Below are 24,651 nucleotides of genomic sequence, written 5' to 3'. Positions count from 1 at the left end.
GTCAATTTTACATAATACTGGCCCTTTAAAATAATTTCAGTTATTTGTGCTGTAGTGCTGACACACTTGTAGAGAGAAAAAAATAATAATTAAATGCATAATTAAAATCCTTTCATTTTTATGACGTTTATCACTAGAGAATGTTTTTAGTCAGAAATGTAGCTCTAGAGAATTTTTTGCAGTTCGGTTCTGTTTTCAGTTTTTTTTGTGGGCGTTCTAAAACTGTGCATCAGAAAGGTTGGCACCATTGGCTCTTTTTGAAAAATTGTGTTTCTGCAAAGTGGCTCTCACTGTTGCTTGGGTTGGTTTTCTTTCTTTTTTTTTTTTCTAAATGGAGATCATTAGCATGAGAGCAGATGGAAAGGTTTCAAATTGATTTGCTTTAACAGCTGGATGGAAACACAGTACATGAATTTATATTGAAGGTAAGATTTAGTCGAGGCTGAAACATACATCAGGAAAAAAAAGCTCAGAGTCATTCGTGACACGTCAACCATCCTAAGGCATTTATTTATTCTTCGCACCCACTTAATCTTTTAAAACAAAAAAACTGCTGGGTTATTACTTTCACCAAAATGCTGAATTGATGCTGTTTGGCAATCTAAGTAGTTATGACAAAACCTCTGACTTAATATTAAACCATTCTTCACAAAGTGCCAGTATGAACATAAAATAACATCCTGACTGGTCTGATTGGACCTATTCATCAGGTTGAAATAAGACATGACAGAGCTGCTTCATAATGTTATTCCTGTCAGTGCGTAGTGTTCATGGCTTTAGTTCACACTAGAGAACAAGTTTCCTCCCTTCAGGCTTCATTAGCCTTCACTAGCTAAGTAGCTAGCAGGAGCTGGTGCAAGCTAGGTTCAAGATTCACACCTTGACCAAAGAATTGGTTGAAAAGCCAAAATAGGAAGGCAATATTCTAGAAAATATTACATACTGAGTATTAACTTTGTAACCCAAATTGAACTGATTGTCAATAAAAGTCTCATTAAACACAAACCTTTCCAATTTGGGCCATTTCATACACAGGTTTCAATGTATGAACTGCTGCAGTCTGCCAATGAGATTTTTGAAGAGCGTTTGTGGCAGTTAATATTTTATGCTTCTTCAGTCAGAACAAATGTGAAAATCTGGATCCACTTTAGAAACTTTTTTTCCACCCATTTTCACGAGTATAACAAAATATCCAACCAAAAGCAACAGAAATAAACACTGTGTTAAGTACATGTATAAACTACCGTAATGACAAAATGTTAGGCATAGTGGTATAAACTAGCGTTACAAACACAAATGCAGGTTGAAATTGGTGAAAGGGCAAAATGACCTCAAGCTTGTTGTAGTTCAACATTTTTACCCAAACACATAGTTTTCAATCAGCTCACTGCTAGCCTAGACATTAGACATTAGTGAGTAACCCGTTTAAGGGAGTTGACAACCTAACCCGGTTTGATGGATCGAATCCATAATTTGTCGCTGTGGTGTGAACTCAAATAAGACCTGAATTGATCCATATTTGATCCATGAGAAAGTTTTTTTGGGAAAAAAAAATCCAAATAGGGTTTTCTTTAATTCAGGAATTTTCTAGTTTTATGGGAACCCATAACAAACAGCCAATAAACAGCCTCCAACTCACACTTGGGTATTAATTTGAGCTAAACTAAACCGACATGCATGTTTTTGGACTTTGACTGGAAGTGGAAGTACATCATGCCAACCTATGCATTCAAGGTGTGGACCTCCAGCAAGCCAAGATCTGAAACCAAGGCTTTCAAGCTTTGAGCCAATAGCCAATATGGTACTAAATATTCATTAAGATGTTATGAATGTCTGTGAAATAATAATAATAATAATAATAATAATAATAATAATAATAATAATAATAATAATAATAATAAAAATCAACTGTTCTGATGGGGAGAAACTAGAAAACTGTCAAAATGTTGTTGTTGTGGTTCCCTTCTGGTCACTATGTACGTCAAAAGGCTACAGGTGAAGTTAAAGCTATTGAGTTTCAACTCAGTGTTTGTAGATCAGCAGGAAGTATCAATACCAGCAGTATGATCCTCTGATTCACACACAAAAGACACTTACACAGAAACCATGGGGGGAAAAAAGACTAAAGGTCACAAACCCATGGCGCACTACTAAGGAAATGACATCCAAGTCACATGCTAATATTGGCAACAATATTTTGGCTTAACGTGAGGTGAAACCATTAGAGTAAATGATTGCTTTATAGAAAATAATACCTGATGCTTTAGATCATTCTTGAATTCTCTGTCTGCAGCGAGGCAATGGGATAATACATAACAAATATCTCTTCAAGTTAAAGTGAAACAAGCAAACTCCCTTTGAAAAATAGCATTTCTCCCCGTGTGCATTCACTGAGTACGTGACCAAAGTTCATGTATTCATTTTATTGTGTAAATCTGTAATAAGTAAGGTCTTGTAGTTTGTGTCGCATCTCTTTAAATTAAGTAATTCTTGAAAAAATAGACATCCATGCTTCATGCTTTGCATCCTGTTCGGGTCCAGTCTTGCTGTTCCGTCCAGTCTCTCTAATCCGGTTGCAGCAAGTACGTACAACCAAACTCGTGGAAGTGGGGGCAGGGGGAGGTAAAAGGTGCTAAAATAAAAATCTTGGTGAAGAGCAGCATTGAAAATGTTTGACCTTGTGTATAAAACGTGACCAACTCACTGGTCCGGTGAGCGTGGAGTCTCAGATGGACTTCCTCCTCCTCATGAGCTGGTGATTGTCCGTGAAGCTGTGAAGGCCGGGAGAAACTGAACTGACGGGCGACGGGAGGAGGCTGTTCTTCAAGGTGCTGGGCGAGATCTCCTCGATCCTGTAGGAGACCGACCGAAAGTACTGACTGGGGTTCAGCTGCGAGCCGAAGGAGTTCTGATGCGAAAAGGCACAACCCAGGCCTCCGATCCCGCCTCCAGAGCTGCCGTAGTCGTGCGAACGGTAGTGCATGCACGGGCACACCGACTGCAGGTCCGACACCTCCGTCCTGTACGGCTCCCGCCGCCGCCGGCTCCTCTGCAGCGACTCGTCCTGGATGTGGATGATCATGCTGTTGCGGTTGCCGGCGAGTGAGGCACGTTCCTCGGCGTCCCGCCGCTCGTCCTCGCTGTTCATAGTCAGGAAGCGGAGAACCACCAGGTTGAGGAATGCGCCGATGACCGTCAGACCCACCAGGATATACATGAAGCTAAAGGCCACGTACAGGGGCTTCTTCTGGAGGGCCCGGTTCTTTTGAAGGGCCACGAAGTCTCCGAAGCCTATTGTCGTTAGCGTGATGAAACAGTAATAGTACGACTGGAAGAAGCTCCAGTCCTCGTAGTGGGAGAACGCGGCGGCGCCGATGCACAGCGTGCCGATGCAGGAGAAAAATCCCACCGTCACCATGTTCTCCATGGACACATCCGTGATGCGCATTCCGCAGCACTTCTTGATGCGTTTCAGGAGGTACTTGACGAACGTGTTCATCCTCTCGCCCAGGCTCTGGAACATGACGAGGGTCAAAGGAATTCCGAGGACGGCGTAAAACATGCAGAAGGCCTTCCCCGCATCGGTCCCAGGCGCTGCATGCCCATAGCCTGAGAACAACAATAAAAAAAATGTTAAAAAAGAATGAAAAATTAGCAATGCAAACAGACTTAACTTGCCGCACCTTGCGAAGGTCTATAACCCTTCGGAGAACCACAGATGCTTTCACAATTTTCCATGACAGACCAATAGAAACAGAACAAGCACAACAAGGAAAACAAAACATGACTTTCAACTTTCTATGCCTAGAAAGTAGAAAGTTGAACCACCAGGTGGACATAAAGTCCACAGGTGTGGACTTTATGTCCACACCTGTGGACTTTATGTCAAAGGTCAGAAATTCCCTGGTCCAGAAAACCATAGGGAGGCAGGTAATTGCAAGCCAAGTGGGCAAAATGGCAAACCCAGGTGATGGAAAAACTGGCATTGAGCAAAAATCAAGATGAGATCGACACCCACTGTCAGTTTGCAGGAATTTAATTTCTTTCTATTTGGGAAAAATGTGACAGTCAGAGTGCAAATGAATGGGATTTCTTAGCCAAATGGTTACCGGCCCCTAATCCTAATCCTAACTTGTAACCCTCGTTTCTTTTTTTAAAACACATAAAGACCTAAAACCTCAAATAAATAAAACCTCACATAGTGCCACCAACTGCACTCTAAAATCACAGGGTCAGTACATAGAGTTGGTGGACATCCATTCACAAGTCTTGCAAAGGATTCTCAGTTTATTTGGACTTTGACTGGACCATTTTTGCCCCATTAAATTTACTTTGACATAAGTGAATCCATTGCGATTCCATTATAACAGCACTATGCAGTCACCACCGTGTTTCACAGTGGAGATGGGATGTTCAAGGTGACATGCAGGGTTACTGTGGTTTTCATAACATTTTGCAAGTTGGCGACTAAGTGTAAGCCTGGTCTCGTGTAACCAGAGCACCTTTAGCAACATGAATGATGTGGAGCTTCTTTTCAATGGTAGCTTTCTGGTCTCCAGGTTTACAGAATGCCCAACTACTGCAGCAGTTGTCCAGTGAACAGACATTTCCACCTGAGCTGAGTTTTCTGCAATGTTTTGATGTTGGGGATGCTTTCTTAAACAATTTCAAATGACAAATTCAAAGTTTAGGAAAATGTTTCACAACCTCACCCTGTTTCTCCTCCATCAAATCAGTCAAAATCACCCAGATTTAAGTTTGAATTACACACAGCTGCACGTTAACAACTAAACTGGTGACTTATGAAGGTAACCGGTTGCACCCGGATGTATTTTAGTGGTATTATAGTGAAAGAGGCTGAAGAGATTTTTACCTAACTTTGTAAAAAAAAGTTTGAAAACCATACTATGCACTACTTCCTGCTGGTCTGTCACATAAAATCCAAGTAAAACACAGTGAAGTTTGTGGTTACAATGTGACAAAACGCTAAGAATTCAAGGAATTTGAATTTTATTTTATTTTTTATGGTTTTGAAGCTGCAGTCACCTGAGGTGAACTATAATTTGTCTACTTTACTTTTCGATCCAAAACCAGCTTTTGTTTACAAACAGGCCCATATAGAAAATCTCAGTAAGAGTCTGTGAGCGCTGCCAGGTGAGGTATTGAATAAGGTGGCCGCCACAGAAATGTGCCTGCTCATTAATCTTATTTGGGGCCCAACATTAAAGTGAAGGGGTGTCCCATTAGTCAGAAGTTTCCGGTGAGGCAGAGGAGTTTGGAGCAGGGATTGAGAAAGAGTCATAGAGGGAATAGAGGGAATGCCAGTAAAGCTTTTAGCTTAATTAGACTTTATATTTAGACCCCAAGCTGCTGACTCACACGCAATACTTTGGAAAACCAACCTGTGGGGTTAACAATGGAAGTCATTCACTATGTTTTGATTCAATTTTCAAAACGCAAGTGATTCTGTGCGTATCTCATCTTATGTACAAAGTCCCTTGAGAGATTACGGTATGAATAAGAGCTACGGTTCTTAAGCAGTCATATCGATCATCTCTCTTTACGGAGCACCGTTGCTGCCAACATTGAAACTCAAGTCGTAGCCAAGAAACGCCACCTGTCAGTTGGCGGATCGTCACTCCATGAAAGCACTCTCTGTGGCGGACGTCAGATTTTTTTTTGGAAAACAGCGAAGCAATATTAGGAAACATATTTATTTAAATGTCCTGGATAAGATCTGTGGTTTCTGCTCTCAGATATTCATTCTGTTTTCTCCTCATCAGGCCTTCTGCCCACTCATGTATTTACTAGTTATGCCCTTTCAGAAGAGAGAGCTGGACCAGGAACAGCTTCGCTTAATTCATGTTTGCACGCACGCTGCAGATTAATTGAAGCTGAATATTCTGTTTGAATTATTTCTCAAAACATTTCCAAAGTAGATGCATCTGACAAGCTAAGCTGCTGCTTTACTGAGACATCTTACAGCTGGTAAAATGTGAACAATAATTTGTCTAAAACAAGTAAAAAGAGGCTGTATTTCAGTAGCTAACGTCTCTATAAAAACATTCACCCTTTGGATGTCTCACCCTGTTCCATATCAATCATGATCAGCAAAATTTGTCAGTTTTGAGAAAGAAAAAACACCAAAAGGAAAAGTGATTTCCACAAAGTGACAAAAATATTTTACATAAAATGTGATTGCATAAGTATTCACCAGTTTTAAAGTGACTCAACAGAGGTCCAGCCAATTGGTGTTTTTCATCTCACCATGATTGAAAGGAGATGATCACCTGCGTGCAGTGTGTCTCAAATACATGTTTTTGTTAAGAAAGCAACTGTTTGTTGATTATGATTGGATTGTAAAAACAATAAAAAGGATCAAAATAACCAAAGGGGGTTTATACTTTTTTATAAGCACTGTACATGGGAAAAGTTCATTGCATTCATCCAATGAATTAAACCCAACATGAATAAACATTTTCTATAATTTATTCGCGTAAGATAAAGCCAGGTTTCATATATTAGGTTTAATTTATTGGTTTCTTTTAGAAATGTTTAATCACATTTCATCATATTTCCTGTCATGGTCGTACGCTGCGTCACACTGTGATTTTATATTTCTCCTTCACACATCAAATTCCACCATTTTAGGGTGAGCTGCTGTAAAAAAGCGGGTGAGTTGCCAGGCATGCTGACCAATCCAAATTAAGGTTTTTAGCAGGACACAGAAGCTGTTTAAATATTTATCAGAAGTTTATAAAGACCAAATTTGCATTGGAAAATCAATATCAGGGATTAATCCAAAGATGCTACAATGTAAAGGTGCTAATATGTTTATGAAGCGCTGAGTTTTTTAAATGACCCGGTTTGCACTAGCAGTTCATTATTTCATGCTACACAGCCAGGCTGAAGCAGGGATAAAACTCTGATACAATCAGACCAATGGAAACCAACAACAGGACAGGTTTTTTGTTTTGGGTTTTTTTTGCTGGAAAGGGACAATTATCCTTACTGATCGTATCTCAGGCCAAACTTCGGAACTAAAGAAGCCGCTTAATTCACTGACCAATCTGCTGCACAGATCTGGTGCTGGTTTACCACTCGGAGCGCAAATGAAAATGGAAAAAAACCTTATCTACATGACAAAACACGTCAATGCGAAGCCCAGGGTAATCGGCCTGTTGCTGTTTGCACCAAACCTGATTAAAGGAACCACGCTTTTCAGGTTCTCTACCAGAAATCATACAGTTTTGTTGTTCCTGTCAAACTATAGGTGTCTTTACCTTTTTTATATGAAAATGAACAGGTAGAATCAATAAAGACAACATGGTGAGGAAAGGGAAAGTCCTGTAAATAATAAAAACTCTGCGACTCCGTACTCCAGATTTTTACAACTAACTCAGACCTCATGTATTTAGATGTGTTTTTCTCCAGACAATATCTACACTAGATTGCATATTTTCAACTTTCCTTTGAAAGTTAGAAATCTTTTAGATGTTAAAAATTTTATTTAGAGGTGGGGGTAGTCATTTATCTTAATGCTTATTATCTACTGTGATAATGTTCTTATAAGAATTTAGATTTATTGTTACAAATAAATTCCAATTAACAATATTTAAAACAGCTCCAAATTGTCCACATTGTTAGTTTCACTATGTTCTTCTCTGTTTTTTCATTCAGGTCATTAATAAATTTGAAAATATGATTAAATGCAGTTACTGTGTGCTTTTCAGTGACTCCAGTCACACTTCTTTTCTTCTGTGACCGCTGTCCTACCATGTTTACCATTTGTTTCAAGAGCAGTATTTGTGTTTGTGTTATTCACTGACAGCCATGAAATAACATAAAATATAAGTAATAAATAGTTATTTTCGTCACTTTTATTATTATCATAACAGTACCACAAAACTTTGTGTTCAAACTTAAAGTCCATATTTCCCAGCTCTATTTAAAGGTCCCACTAAACTTTCACTTCTAAACACTTTTAACCTGGAAATCTGGAAAATACCCACATATAGACGAGAACAGTATGTTTTGGTAAACTAAAAAGAGAGAGAGAGAGAAAATCTGCACAGGACAGGTTGCAGAACTACAGAAATTGACGTAGTAGGTCCGCCGGGCCCATGGGTGGCGCTGTAGCCCACCAGAGAACGAAGCAATAAACACTGAATGGCACCATGTTTGCTAAATCATCTCTGTGGACAGGATATGAGATTATCATTTCAATGTATTTCAGTCTAAATAGAAGCTCAGAGGAAATGTTCCTCTGTCTTGTAATGACTGTCTGGAACATTAATCAGACACAACAACAGCACATTTTCCCAACATAAACAGAAAAAAAGGAAAAATCAGGAAAAATATATTGAGAACAATAGCACTGCAGATTGGGGAATGGGAATAATGTCTGAAGAATCAAACTACGATGAATACTCAGGAGTTGTGAAGTCATTCTGTACATCATGCCTCTCTAAAATTCGTCAAGTTTCAAGTACGATATGCTCCTGAACAGAGTAAGTATTTATCACACGTTGACATTTTCATTCTTTTCCTCCTTGCCAGCACATCATTTCAATGTTGAAAACACAACTCATATTTGGTATGCTGTTTTGTTTCTTTACTTTAGAAGAGATTCTTTCACATTAAGGATAGATTTTGTTTTTCTTTGTCAAACCAGCAATTCAAGATACATTCTTTTGAAGCATGTCGAATATATAATGTGCTGCACAGGGAGAGTGTCTTACTCAAACAGTGTGATCTATTGCTCTACACAGCCAGGATATTGACCTGCACTGGTGCAAGACAAATAAATCTGACGGAGCTTTATATTGGCAGAGCTGTACGGAGAAATCGACAGGTGAGCGTAGGATTTTCAGCATGATTCGTCCTGACAGGCGTTCAGCTGGACACTGAGAATCAGCAAACACACTGCAGAAAGAACTAGCAGGTCACGCTAAAAACAACTCTAGTCAGGACGGATGCTGCTAGTCGGTGAAGAAGTCTCTGTGTTAGCTACTTTCAGTTTGAGAAGGTATTTAACGTAACTTTATTTTCTACAACATGTACATCCATGGAGCTCCTTCAGGCTGCCACAAAGCAAGAGAGAGCAGACCTTTAGGAGATAACAGAAAAGCTGAACAGTTGCAACAACGTTGCCACATCTTTTTGAGTTTTTAAGTTTGTATTTAATGAAATAGAGTTGGAAACGCTGGCATCCTGTTGAAAATATCCAGGTCAGTGTTAGCTATGCTAACTAATCATAAGAGATGCTAAAGACTCTTTAAAGGTCAACTCCTTACATCTCCAGTAAGTACATTTTATAAAAAAAATTTTTACTACATATTTGTTGAAGCTGTCGCAATGTTTACAGTTTGATATGAGACAGATAATCTGTGAAAAAGAAATTGAGCTCCACTGCTATCTCCCAGTGCTAACCAGAAACAACCAATCAGAGGCAGGAGGTGGGTCTTAGTGCTGTCAAACAACCTCCGTGTGGCGTTGCTCACCCCACTCTCCGCTTCCCCCACTTTATCTCTGCTATGGTGCGGCTTCTTCCTGATAGCAGAATGCTAAGGCTACTCAGCAAAGCCACCTGTAAGTTGTTTCTCTGCCGCTAGCACATTGAGCAGTGAGTACATGAAGTCACAGTATGTGGAATACTGCATCACACGGCGTGGTTGCTAGGAGTGGTTCCTCACTGAGATGGGAATTTCCATCATTTCTCAGCACCTGAATGAATCCCTCTGAAGCTAGCTCTGCTTGGCAGGAATCTTTAGGCTAAGATTGGAACGCTCTGAGAAGCCTCTGAGAATCTCTGTGACTGCTGGCCTTGGTCTTTCCAATCTGTGACAACTTTAAAAGTCATATGTGTCTCCAGCTTCAGTCATGGCAGCAAAAAGAAGTGAAATAATGCTGAATTCTACGTCTGCTTCTTCTTAGATTTTCCTCTAATTCAGGCGTTAGCAGAGGGTATCTACAGATAACATCAATATGCAAATGGTATTGTAAAAAAGGCTTTTAGCATCAAATAAGGCAGATTATAAGGCAGGTACATATTTGTATAGCCATCTCTCCTTCCATCTTTCCATCATAATCTAAAAGAGCAAGTTAATCTATATTTTTTTTCTTATTGCATTAATTTCTTCTTGGCGAGTAATTAGAATATAATGAATTACAGCCGCAGCTGTGACAAGATGAAAGCTTTTATTTTATTTGCAGCGCCGCTCTGCGCAGACAGATTACCCCAGGTCTAATCAGCAGCTCATCTTTAAGGATTGCCTTTCCCACTCCAGGACATTATACCAACTGAATTTTGGTCATTTTGAGCTTTACCAGAGCAGGCCTCCGCCGCTGCAATCACATCAGAGTATATTGGGTGCTTACTCAACAAGCCGCTATGAGAACGGCCATGAGGCTGCGTCTTACACGCCGCAGTTTGGTCGAGATTTTTGAAGCTGTTTACTTCTGGCAGCATTTTAAAGTCAAAAGTCGTTACCTCTATCCGATGAGACCCAGGCAGGAAGTCATAATAGGGCAAAAAAAATAAATAAAGGAGAGTTCTTTACAGCAACAACACGATAAACACGAGAACATTACCTGGGAGGTTCACGGACACTCACATGACCTGTAGAATACCTTTTGAATGTCATTCCATGTGACATTTACAGCATCGAACAATGTCCACTTGTGTGCCATCTACCACTGATCTAATTCACTGAGAGAAAAACTTTCATGAAAAGCTTTTCGGTCGTTATCTTGTAAAAGCTGGTGAGTTCAGACACATTATACACCTCCGATCACCGGAGTAGTAGATTACGGGAGAAAACTACAAGTCCCAAAGTGGTGTAAACTGTGCCACCTTTTTGGAGTATTCCTTTGATGTCATTGATGGGATGTGTTGTTCCTGCCTCGGCGCTGAACTGTGTAATCTGTTTGCCCGGTTATAATGCCTCTATTATCTCCTGTTGTCTTGGGAACAGACATATTTGCTGCTCCATGCGGAGCCCCGCCACGCACAGGTGCTTCTGCGCTCATGTGTGCACAGGTGAACACTGGTGTTTGTGGAGAGCGGCTGAAAGGGAATAATGCTCCCTGGCGAATGATGAAAAGCACAAGACGAAGCCTCTGACTCAAGACGCATCCTTGGGAAAATGAAACAAACCCTGCAAAATCAGAAAGAGACCAAGAAAAGATGTGAAGTATTCTCTATTTGAAGCCTCCAACATGCAAGATGTGCTGATTGGTTCAAAAAAAAGTCTTAGCAGTTAAAACCACAAAGTGTCTCTGCAATAAAAGAACAGCTTATAAATTATTAATTGTGTTAAATCAAGCTCTCTTATAAGTTGGTAGAAAACAGAAGCTGTGGCAGAGTGACTGATAAGATACAAATGATTTGCTGTGAAAATAACACAAAGTGGATAACAGAAGCCAGCGCCTGGGTCAGAGGGTCATTTTAAATTTTAATGAACGTTTTACATTGGGACTGGAGAACATTTTAAATATCCAAACTAAACATACAAAATTACAGAAACAACAAATAAACAACAACGAATGAAGTTGCAAAAGGACAACATTGTCCTTTTAAAAAATGGCTGGTTGAGACCACTAGGGTAAAATCCAGTGTTGGGTAGAAAGAGAGAAAAAAAGAGAAACAATGAATCAATCAAAAATGATTGCACTGATTTTAATTTATCATGCAATTAATTGATTTACTGTTTATTGTGACAGACCTAGTTGCTACTGGAGAAAAAACACGAAGAAGGTGACAGGAAGTAGCAGGAGGGTGACGGTTTGTTTGTGATTTTTCAGACAACGTGCAGCTGGCTCCAGGAGAGCTCTCACAGCATCACAGCTCATATAAAGTTGTGTCAATCCAACCTATCTAATGGAAACACAGCAATTACAAAATTATATTGTTTCGGAATCAGCAGAATATCAACAAAGATTTACTCATATTTGTAATGGTACCGTAGCTAGTGAAAACGTACCCGTAATGCTGTGTTTCTCCTCTAAATGAAGCCGCTAAAAGAGATACTCATGCAATTAACTCCACTTTTTTGTTCAACATAGAATTTCCTCCTGAATCTGGATTCTGGTTTTTTTTTGTCTTTCTGCTCTCTCTTCTCAGTGTCCCATTCGGTTGCAGCAGATGACGGCTCACGCTGAGCCAATTGCTACATGCATCCTCAGAATGACAGATAGCTGTAAAGTCAGTGACTCGCTGCAATCTGCTGAATTTGTTTCGACAATAGACTTTTTCTCAGTTGACATAATGAACTGATCTTCAGTGCGTTGTTTTATCACCAAGATTAAAATGGAATGTGTCCAATTTGAAGCAGACAGCGTGATCGGTTTAAACTGTTTATGTATTTCAGTAAATAAAGTGGATCAGTTTGTCTCGTAAAGCACCGCGAGGCGATGTTTATTCTGATTTGGCTTTATATTAAAAACTGAATTGAACTGAATGCTTTAAGCAAGTTTATTGTGTCAGTGTGCATCTGCTTAACTGTTAGAACAAACCCAAGTGGGAAGTGTGATAATGCATCCACACAGTGGCAGACCCTGAAAATAGTGTGGCCGTCATTCGAAGTAGGAGGAGGTACAATCTGTTGCTTTACAAACTTTTAATGTCACAATTTGGATTTGTTAAATGAGTGTTGCATCTCATAAAAAAACTATATATATATATATATATATATATATATATATATATATATATATATATATATATATATATATATATATATATATATATATAGTAAACAAGCCTGTCACTTGGTCATTACTTGGTACATTGGGATGATTGGATCATTTTATAAAAGTCTTGCAGGTTTGGAAACAATGGTCCCAAGAGAAAATGTCCAGTCAGCTATCAATTGTAGATAAATATCTACTCTTAGAAATTTGTTCTCATTTTTAAAGAACCACCATTTTCTTTCTATTTGAGGATTTAAAGTACAGACAAACATATAACTTTAGCTAAAAGATGAATTATCTCTTCTAAGGGATGAAAATTGATGAAAGAAAAGCAACTCCCACATAGGTCCCACATAATTCCCAACAAACAGATCTAAAAACAAACCACTGGTATTTGTAGTGTCTTTCTCTGTAGAATTTCAATTTAAATATTGCAGGAAAAAAACCCTGGTAAAATCCGTTTGTCATTATATCTACATTTAAAAACGCTACTTGCTTCTTTATAGCTTTTAGTCAAAGTTATTAAGAGCCATTGTGGAAGGTCCAAAGAGCCACTTGTGGTTCACACCCCTGGAACAGACGACAACGCATTGTTGATGTCAGAGATCAGCACAGAATGGGTGAAACAGAAAAATGTTTCCTGGTCCATGGAGTCTGAAATTCTGTGTCCAATTACAAGATTCCAATTGGCAGTAACAACATAAAGTCATGGATCCATCTTTCCTTGTACCAATGGTTGCAGCTAGCTAGTGGTGTTTGTATCATGACCTGGGGAAACTTCTACCCATCAGTCGAAGCTGCTCTCAATTTCTAAGTACACTTGCATAGACCAATATTTACTAAACCGCAGTTATCAAATAAATTCCTAATTCACTACATTTATGTCTGTGTTTAAAAAACAGTTTTACATCCATTCAGCGTCTTTTCTCTGTACCTGATCGTATCGACTGATGCTACACCTCAGATATAATCATATTAATCATAAAGTGGATCAAAATGTCTAAGAAATCTTTGTGACACTCTGTTGAATCTGTGGCATGAAGAATTAATAAAATTCTGAAGACATAAAGGAGATTCACCTCAAGGTTTTCCTATTAAAGTGGCTTGATTGTTTTTGGTTCAGTCTGCCAGGTTGTAGAGAACTCACACACTCCCATAGCTTTTAGTAGTTTAATCTAAGTGGTGCTCTAATGCTTGAGCATTTGTGAATTACATTATAACTTGCATGACTCAGCCTTTGTTTGGCTTTACTCCACTTTACTATGACTTATTTTGAATGGCTGCCCACATCCACAGTGTGAGTTCCATAGGTCTGTGCAAGATTGAGTCATTGTTGCTCCAATTTAAAACTCACACAGCAAGTAGCCTAAATCCAATTTAAGAAAAATATGTCATTATTTATTCTCTAGTTACATAATCAACATTGCATATCTTCTGCGCTACAAAAAAATTGAGCCACATAAAATGAACTGACAGACCCAGAAGAGTACACATTTATTTGTGTGCTTAGCACACATATGATGAAATCTGATTCTATCATTGGTAACCTGAAAAAACATTCCTGATACAGTTCCTAATATGCTAAAAATTCCAATTAATTAGAAATATGGATCTTCATTATAAAGTTCCTGTAACAATTTAAAAGTTAACCCATATAAATGAACAAGAACACGTGAAATACTATTTCTGGTAGGGAATAAATTATAACACTCACTTAAAATAGCCTAAACACAAATACTCACATGAATTCTGGTGCATACATTAGAACACCACTACTCAGTATTTAGAAAGAGGATCATGTCATTGTCATAACTTCAGACATTTAGTTTGTGGTGCTGTTGACATGAGAGTGAACACTATGGTTAGAGCTAAAAAGACTCCATGCACTTTGCAGAAAATGCTTTCTAAATAAAATGATTCCATTCATGCATCCTCAGGACCCTAATGTGGTTATTGGGTGAGAGGCACAGTACATCCTGGATAAGTTGCCAGTCTATTCCAGCGCAACACTGTAAGACACAGACAAACAACCAGCACGCATTTGTAGGAACTTTACATTGACTTCCATTCATTTCCACAGCCTATCCTGTACTGGTACTGATTATACCAGAACATACTTAGCCTGGTTGAAACCAGCCCCTTGTTCTATGCTTGGTTTGTCCAAAGTAGCTGGACCTTTGGCCATTGAGAAACGGTTGCTCTGTTGAAGTTTCTCAGTTCAAGTCTCAACAGGGTCACGGACAATCGCTAACATTTGGGACAATCGCTAACGATCGTCTGTGACATATGTAATGCTGCAGTTCGATACTAAGAAGCTAACCAGAAACTGGAAACAACTAGCCTCCTCTGAGAAGAAAGAAGTGCCAAACTGAATGAGATGTTTGTTAATGTAAGCCAGTATTTAGAAGTTTGGCCAACATGAGCTGAATGGTTTCATTCACTTCCTCCACTGCCATCGCTAAAACTACAAGCAGACTACAATTCGAAAACAGAGCGGTTGCTATTGTTCAGAACTGGCCTGGTAGAAATTCTACCACGTCAATGGGAGAAAGTCTAGACAGAGTACTGAAGGATGAGAATTCAGCTGAAAAGCGTAGGAAGGCAATAGCCAGGCTGATACATACTTAACCCTAAACATAACCTGTCCATCCATCCATTTATCCATCCATCCATTTTCCTTGTCCCTACTGCGGTCAGGAGGGTTGCCGGTGTCCATCTCCAGCTCACGTTCTGGGCGAGAGGCGGGGTCACCCTGGACAGGACACCAGTCTGTCTCAGGGCAACACACCATGGACACACACACTCACACCTAGGGAGAATTTAGAGAAACCAATTAACCTGACAGTCATGTTTTTGGACTGTGGGAGGAAACTGGAGAACCTGGAGAGAACCCAGCATGCACAGGGAGAACATGCAAACTCCATGCAGAAAGACCCCAGGCTGGGAATCTTGCTGCAAGGCAACAGAGCTACAACTGCGCCACTGTGCAGCCCCTAAACATAACCCCAACCCCAAAAGAGTACTTCTCCTCGTGAGAAACAGGCTTTAGTCCCCACAACTTAGTATGCGTTATGAAAACAGTCCTTACAATGTGTCAAATAAAAGGCCACTTACCGCGAGTAACATCCAGTTCAATCAGTAGCCTTCAAAGATGCAGCATCATAAAAACTTATGAATATGACAGACAAGGTAATTATAGCGTTAGAAAACAATGCCTCTAGTTTTCAACATCTCTTAGAGGCACCTTTGAAATGAAAAAATAGAGTGGTACAACTCAAAACCTACCATGACATGGCTGACCACCTAGAATGAAACACTGGGTAAGGAAAGTATTCAAGAGGTTCATGGTAGCTCAGAGGGAATTGGAGAGATCCACAGTTTAGGTGGAACAACCCATTACCAGGACAACTATTGGTTGTTCACTACAAATCTTTGTGGAAGAGTGGTAAGAAGAAAGGCATTGGCTGACTTGTTTTCAAGTTGCCATAAACTAGCAAAAGCAATGTCTCAAAGGAACCAAAGCATCCCACCTTTGTTTACCCATCCTGTGCATGTGTGCATTGGTTGATGCTGTAGAAAAAAGTCCAAAACAAATTCTACGAGAACAGAAGTAATGCTTGTGGTAACTGGGAATGTAATTATGGAGTGAAAATTATAGAAAAAGGAATGAATTAAACCAAAACACAAATCATTTGATCCTCTAAGCACACCACTTACCAAACATACTATTATCAGACACTGAATCAGCCGAGTAAATCAACTCTCCCCGTAGTCTTCATTTATTTTCTGGTTGCACAAACATGCATCATCCATAATTCATAACACTATCAAGGTAGTCCCTCATTAGCAGCCGTGCATAGGCTGGGAAGTTGCTCTAGTTTTGAGCAGTTTCCTTAGCCAACGCCTTTGACTTGTTTGATCTGCAGGTTAATCGGCTTCAAATTGTGCCAGTGGCCCTTGGCGGCATTAATTGCCACAGGTCTGGGCATTTTAATGAAGGTCTGGAAGCACAGAGGTGTTTTGTTTCGCTCTCTTCCTGAACCTTTATCATCAGTAAGATCTTAATGCGGCAGCACTTAGACAACCTTTTATTATCTATGTTTTCCTGCAAATTTTCTAGTGTTATAGTACAATAATGTTTATGGAGTTCCAACAGCTAGTCTTCTTAACTCTTTTGTTAAAGGAAAAATGTCAAACGGGCCAGTCTACACTGACAAATAAGGCAAATCCAACAATATAAAACATGCCTGCCAGCAGGTTTAAAAAGATCACATTTACATATTAAGTGCCTTATCCATTGCTTTTATTCTTAGACCTGAAGTCAGTGAATAGCATAGCAAAATGTCAGAGTAAGATAAAATCCACGGCAGACCTTCAAATGATCATTTATTATATAATTTGCTTCATGAATGAGTGTTTTGCAACTCCAATTATGTCTTAGTTTTGCATCTAACAAAATGTGTGGCTGTGTGGTGTGAGTGTGAGGTCGTGTTGCTAAATGCTGCCTCTAGTGAAGAGAGCCTGATCTGGATGGAGGTAAATGCTTTGAGCTTGATAATCTTTAAAGACGTTTTGGAGCGAGAAAAGAAGCAGAGCGAAGCTGTGATTCCATTACAAATGTAGACAAAACATTGTCAATATTCTGCTAGTCAAAAATAGAACATTTAAAATTGCGTTGTTTACATTAAATAAGAAATGCAATTACAATCACGTGATTAAGTTTGTTCAAGTGATAAGTTGTTGAAAACAGGGTCCTGTTTTTTTTCTTCTTCAGGGTTTGCACCTGTGGGAATGTCCGGTTGTTAATCATGTGACTCGTATGATGCAAAAGAAAAGTGTTGCCATTGCAGTTTTGCAAAATAAACTAATTCCAATATGGCAGAAAAACCACCACATGCTAGCACCAAAACCTTCGTCGAAAAACAAAGCGTTTCTTTTGAACTCGCGTTTCCATTAAATGAATTTATTTTAAGATAGGCTGGGTTTTTTTTGACTGCATCAAAAGTAGTGATGCAGTAGAAAAACATTTTTCCGCATCATACGAGTCCCGTGAACAACAACCGGATGTTACTACTGGGGGGAAAGACAAAGAAGACGACAGGAAGTGGTAGGAGGATGATGGCGCCACAGGTTTTTTTAAATGACTTATCGCGTGAACAAACTTATCAAGGTGTTATTTTGATTGAGTTTCTCATTTAATGGCAACACCACAATTGCATTAGTGAATTACTGTCAAAGTTTTGAGCATATTTATAATGGAAACAAGGCTAAAGTTTCCTAACAAAAAACAAAAGGACCAAACCGTTTTTTAACATTTCTGGACTACATTTGACCATCTCTAGTTCAAAAACCGTAATAATTGGACTAATAAAATCTGGACTGATAATAAAATGTAGCTTGAGATTGCTGAAAATTTTATTTCATTTGTGAAAACACAAATGAACAGCATTTTCATTGTTTTCTAGGTGTCTTTTTTTTTTTTTTTTACATGAAAGCCATGTTAGAATTAGACAAATATGAAAGTCGTAGAAGCTGGGCTAATATTTTCTAAAATATTCTCAACAACGTCCTCCAGCCTCCTACCTGTGGTGTCCTGTTTCTGAGTCCTCACTAGTGGTGACACATTTATAAACATGTCAAGCTTTTGTTATGAGAAATGTGCCTACATAACAATAAAATGGTGAATTTGTTGGCGTCTTTCATCAGTCAATTATATTGATTTGGTTTTTTTAGGGAAAGAAATAAAGAATTAATGACAAGCTGGAAAATGCTGAGTCACAGGCAACAGGCTGCGCACTTCCTGCTTCTCGTCAAAGTAACAAGCTCCTCTCAATGTGCCAGGTTGTTTGCAGTCTCGTGCTGTGTGCAGCATAAAATCAATGTGGTTTGCAGAATGATGCAAAGAGGCCAATTATTCCCCCAACTCTTCTGGTACAATGACAATCATTTGCTATGCTGCCAAACAACAGTCCCGCAATTATTTTTAAACTCAATTTTACCACCAGTAATGTCATGTGTTATCAAATAAATGAGAATGGAGACTGTGGTTCTATACAAAGACAAATCACATGATAAAATCAGCAAGGCAGTATAGAATTTGAGACCTGAGAAAAACCTGGTTGAATTGAAAAACAACCTAATGCTGCAGTTGCTTTTCTATTAATTTCCTCTCGGGAAGTATTTTCTCTCTTGGGAAGTACTTTCTCCTCTGTAAAAGTGTCTGCAAAGTGCAAACACATTAATATACACGAGTTTAGAAAAAAAAAGGATTTTAAGGTCACGGTTTGAAAACTAGAGGAATAAACACAATCAAATCCTTATGCATAGAACCGTTTATTCTTTGTTTGCCAACCAGAAAATGGGAAAAGAAACACAAATGGACGCTTACTGAATCAGCGTTCAGCAAGGTCGAGCCAGCCACATCCTGCTTTTAAAGAACGTGGAAGATTATCTTGCTTGATGGAAACCCCATCCCAAATCACTAATGGGATGGGTAGTGTCAGTAAAAATCATGGTTTTGATCCCAAGCAAACCATAATCTCACTTGTTTAGTTCTCTGGACTCATCCCTTCCTATTTTCTTTCTAGTGTTGAAAGAGAAGATTAAAGATAAAAGACTAGATTTGTTTAACTTTCATTAGTGCTTCTTAGTCAACAGGCTAATAAAGCTAAGATTTTTAAAACATAGCTGTCTAGATGAGCCCTGGCTAGACATAGAGCAGACACTACACAATAACAAAGACATAAAGATATAACTTTTATCAGCTCAAACATAAAACATGTATGCCTTGGAAGCATTAATATCAGCTCCTCTTTGATGGCATGGCGGGAATTCCTAAAAGTGACAGAAGCCCAAATTTACAATTAATACACCCCAAAGTCTTACATAGAGTACACTGTAGGTCACCAGAGGTTTGGGATGTGTGTTGCACTGATTTACAATTAATGCAGGTTATTAATTAGTTCTTATAGGCAATTGTTTATTATTTTGTGAACCGTAGACGCTTTTTTGAATGTGAGTGAGACATAACGTTCTGTCAATTTCTTGGTTGTGTGCATAAGCTGTGTGTTAGATAATGGCATTTATGCTAACAGCAGAAACGAGATGCCTGTCTGTTATCATTTTAGTGTGCAGACATGCGTAAACACTGATATTTGGGAGTTTATTATTTTGGCTTTAGTATTTAGTTGTTTCTTTCATTTAATGACATTGAGCAATATGTATTATGTTTGTCTCATTCCATTAAACTGTTGCATAAGAGCAGCAACTTAAAATCACTTGTGATTCTGTCTCCTCTATTTGCCATGAGTTTAGTTATCTAGCTAAACACATACATCTAGCAATGTGTTTAGCTTTATATGTTTCGCTAGCTGTCTAACTAAACACATAGACAACTACCTATGTCAACTAGCTAAACACATAGCTAGCTGTTTAGCTAAACACAGACAACTAGCTACTGTATGTTAACTAGTTAAACACACTAGTTGTCTGTGTTTAGCTAGCTGTCTAGCTAAACAGTATTTTTTTACTAGCTGTCTGGCTAAGCAAAGACAACTAGCCATGTTTTAAGCTAGTTGTCTAGTTGAACACATAGACTGCTAAACACAGACAACTAGTTATGTTTTTAGTTAGTTGTTTTCTACAATGACACTAAGTGTACAAAGAGGATGTGGAAGAGTCAGTTTCTCATTGCGTCTTTCAATGCCATTGAAGTTAAACCAATAGGGGAATTCTAATTGTAATCCAAGACAGATAAGAATGTGAAATAGCTGGCTATTAAAATAAATGCTTTATGTCTTCACTGTTAGTAAATGCCACTTCCATATACTCTGCTGATTAACATTTCCAACACAATGCACAATAGCATTGACTGACCAGTCAGCCAGGACCTGTTCCGATGGCTCCGATAGCCCCAGCATTACAATTCGGAGCGATAGCACTCTAAAGTGCTGCTGCTGTTCACCAACAGAAAGTCATCGAATGCAATTTTATTCAGAATGTCAGTTGTGTTTTGCAGCTCAAAGCTCTGGCTGAATTATTTATTTTTCCAATTCCTCGCTGTGTTTTCTTGCTCTCTTTGTTCAGGAGGTCTCTAAGCTAAGCCGCTGCAGACGGAGCCCGGGGATTGGCCCGGCGTTTTGGGGTGTTATAAAGCTTGTTTTAAATGTCCTCAGCAAAGTCTGACTGAAATGTCCACTTCTCTGTTTATCTTCCTACTACTTTTGACTGTGTAATATGCATTCAGCCAGACACACACGCACACACCCAGCTTCACAGACAGGACCCAGGGGCCAACCTATCCTCTGAAAACTACTAATCAACAATGAGTCACCCAGCAGCTTATCAGATACTCTTTTGTAACTCTGATGTTCAGTTTTTGGGTTTTTTCAGACATGTTGCAGCCTGGGACTAATTTCAGAGATAAAACAGGGTAGACAGGTATTAACAAGGATGACTCATGTTTCTGCAACCTTAAACGCCGATCAAAACTCTGTGCTTCATTTCAAGGAATCTTTCACTAATTTTCTCCTTATTAAATGCACACTGTGAAGCGTCTTTGAGGTTTTACATTGAAGGACAAAGTGTACCCCCCCAGCAGCCTCATCCCCAGAGATGAGCATATGCAGTTTGCTTCAAGACATGACGGCATTTTTAGTGGGACAAATCTGGTAAAAAGCAACAGCTGTGCTTGATTCAAAAAGTTTATTAGCACTGAGAAGTGAACAAATGGCTAATACAAAACTGAACATGTTTTATTGTATCATTTGTGAGCAAATCAAAACAAAAATCTTTTTTGAGTTAAAGTTGAGAAGCTATAATAGAAAAATGAAATAAAATTGCAAGAGGGAATCTGAAACTAAAGTATCAATCTTAGTACTAAATTGGTATCAATACTATGGATCGATTTACCCACTTCTACCAAATATATTCCAAATAATTAATGTGGTTTGACATTCCTGTCCACTATTTGTGAATTTAAGCATCTGACTAAAACTGTAGACTTATAGAGTTATGTAAAATGCTTAAAGTAATTTTGTTATGGGAGATTTGAGGAGCAGTAATTGTTCTACACACACAAGCTAACCCAAAGCAAAGCACACTGCATCTATCCTCCAGCAGGTTGCATGGAAACATGTCGGAATTAGCTAATCATAGAAACTGTACGATGGTGTATTAGGGCCATTGTAGATAGAAAAAAAGGAGTAAAATTCCACCTAAAAACTCAGAAGTTTTGAGATTAATCTCAGAAACATTCTAGAAAAAACGTAGACATTTCTGAGTATCAAAAGTCAAAAACCTGCAAGAAAAAAAATTAAATTTTCAGGTTTATCTCAGACATTTTCAGAGGGCATCAAAAAGTGAAAGTTTGCAATAAAAATCTCAAATTTCCAAGTCATTCAGGAAAATGTCTGATATTAATCTCCACATTTCAGAGTATAAAGTTGAACATATCTCAGAAACACTCAGGAATTTTTCAGAAGAAACGTGGAACCTTTCCAAAACCTCCAAAATTTTCCAAGAGTTGAAAATTTTCGACTTTTTTTCCACGTTTTTTTTTCTAGAAAATTTCTGATTAATCTCGACCCGATTGAGTTTTTGCCAGAAATTTACTCTTCTTTTTTTTCTCTCCACCTACAACGGTCCTAGTATGCCGTCCGTACAGCTCAGAACAGACCAAGTGCATAAACATTTATTATGAAACTACAGCTGACACACTGAGACCTGTAGCCCACATCCCACTAGCTTTCTTTGCTATCTTGACTATGTTATTCTTCTGTCACTGAGCTGTCACCCTGTATATGTTTTCCTCCTTCCAGGCATACCGCATTTAGTATCAGAGACTCTACTGTGTATCAGAGACAACAGCGGACCGCACACTGAGTACAAGCCGCCAACGCTGATTTCATGCTGCTGTTCAGCAGCAATAACTCATACAGGAGGACCACACACTCCCACTCCTACTGCAGATGGAATAAAGTGGTACAGATAAGGACATGTGGGAGTGTATCACAGAGAGAATATCACTGCCAGGCCTGAATTAGCAGCAGGTGGTAGCGGCGGAGCGGCACCGGTCATCAGCTGCTGCTGTTCTGTATGTACAGAATGTAAATTACAGGATTTCATCCCAGCGGTGTTACATGTAGCTTCTTTGAGAGATCAACAAATTGAACGAGTACGTTCCGGAGCACGCTGAAAGTCCATAATAGGATGAAATTGTGAATCTCTTTGGTGCTTCAGCAGCGAGAACAAGCAGCCAGCAGTTCGGCTGGGCGCTGACTCACGCGCTCAGGCTGCAGAAAAACCGAACCGCAGCACGAGTCCAAAAGATGAAGTGAGGCAAATGTCACCTCTTGAAATGTGAGGCAGTGTCTTGAAAAGCTGCCCCACTATTTACCTCCTACATTTTATCATTATGCAAACATCAACTTTAATATATGCAACACTACTCCAAACTCTTTTACCTGCCATTTTTAATCATTCAAACACCAAAAATACCTTAATTTGCATCAACCTCGTAGCATCTTAGCCCAACTGCTTAAGCTAATATCCACCATATTCCTCAAAAGAATCTCTGTAGAATGAAGAGACCCTTAGCTGCCATTGCATTTGATAATCATGTTTTTTTTTAGCTCTTGGAAAATTGATTCTAGATTTCCACCCAGTTTTTATTTGGCTAAATAAAGGTTATTATCTTGGGGGCACAGCCAATCAGGGCCAGAGACGATGACTGACGCTCCATTGGCTGCATGTCAAGCAGCTATTTCACTTTCTCAAACTGTCATTTTCTTCTTTTGGATATTTTAGAAAATTTTTCATAAATAATTTGGAGTTATGTTCCGAAGAAAAATCTTTGAACAGATGAATCAGAAAATACTGAACAGCACACAGGCGGGTATCCATTGTATTGGGATTTTATTAGATAAACCAACGCCAATTAGGAAATATTTGTGAAAAGGGATTAGATTTGAAGATTTTTTTGAATTCTCTCAAATAAAAACATGTAGCAAACATTTATCAAACACCTTCATTTCATACCAGCTACATCCCAGTCCAACGCTCCTAAAAATGGTTGTTGTTTTGCGATTGCCATTTTTTTAAATCTTTTTTTTGTCTCTGCAATGGGCAATAAGGCTCAATTTGAAAAATTAACTGATATATTCACACTTAATATATTGATCAAGCGTAACCAATTGTGTTTAGAAATAACCTAATTAGTAAAAAAACAGGCTGATATATGTGTAATTTAATCTTCTTATGGATTAAGATGAATTATAAAGATCTCAGAAGTTTGTTAGAGAGCAAAACTGAAGAAACATCATGAAGACCAAGGAACGCAGCAGACAGGTCAAGGAGAAACGAGCTGATTGACAGCGCTAAGCCCCTCCTCCTAACTCTGATTGGTTGTTTTTGTTCAGATGGCAGTAGGACCACAGGGAGGAGCCAGAGGAGCTCGATGTTTTCCTCCACAGATTATCTGTCTCATACTGTCAGGATATAATTTGAACAATATCTTTTTATAAGAGTTACCTGCTGCAGCTTTAGGCTCTTTGTTAGAGAACAGCAAGTTTAGCAAAAAGTACTGAAACATTGGACGGTTGAACATGTGCATCCAAAAGCTTAGAGAAGGTCACATTTAGTTGACCTGTAGAGGTTCTTTGAGAAACGTCACCTGACAGCTGAGTATCCCCTAACTTTTTGTGAGCCATGCATGTTCTGACAGACAGATCTCTTCAAAGTGTATTAACATGTTCCCAGATTTCCACACTTACTTGATGAAGGCTGTGGATTCTTGTTTTTTTCCTTGAAAAACAAGAATCCTCTTCTAAGCTGATCTCCAGGTTAGAAACTGAGCTAAAATGATGAAGTTGTGCAAACCAGAGTCACTTAGCGGCTCTCTGAAGGATGAGGGAGTTTCATCCGATCTGTTTGCCTCATCTCAACTCAGACTGAACAAAC

At 38.9% G+C, this 24,651-nt stretch overlaps 1 protein-coding gene across 1 annotated transcript in view; it reads right to left on the bottom strand.

Annotated features, from left to right (window-relative positions):
* Window positions 1-24,651, bottom strand: part of kcnk9 (potassium two pore domain channel subfamily K member 9) — a 45,736-nt gene continuing 21,085 nt past the window's right edge. The window contains exon 2 of the mRNA XM_005806188.3: window positions 1-3,609. Coding sequence (XP_005806245.2) covers window positions 2,726-3,609 — 884 coding nt within the window. The 3' untranslated portion in view covers window positions 1-2,725. The remainder of the gene's footprint in view (window positions 3,610-24,651) is intronic.

The sequence above is a fragment of the Xiphophorus maculatus genome, chromosome 13 (genome assembly GCF_002775205.1).
Source record: "Xiphophorus maculatus strain JP 163 A chromosome 13, X_maculatus-5.0-male, whole genome shotgun sequence".
Classification (NCBI taxonomy): domain Eukaryota; kingdom Metazoa; phylum Chordata; class Actinopteri; order Cyprinodontiformes; family Poeciliidae; genus Xiphophorus; species Xiphophorus maculatus.
This window is presented reverse-complemented; position numbering and strand designations above follow the sequence as displayed.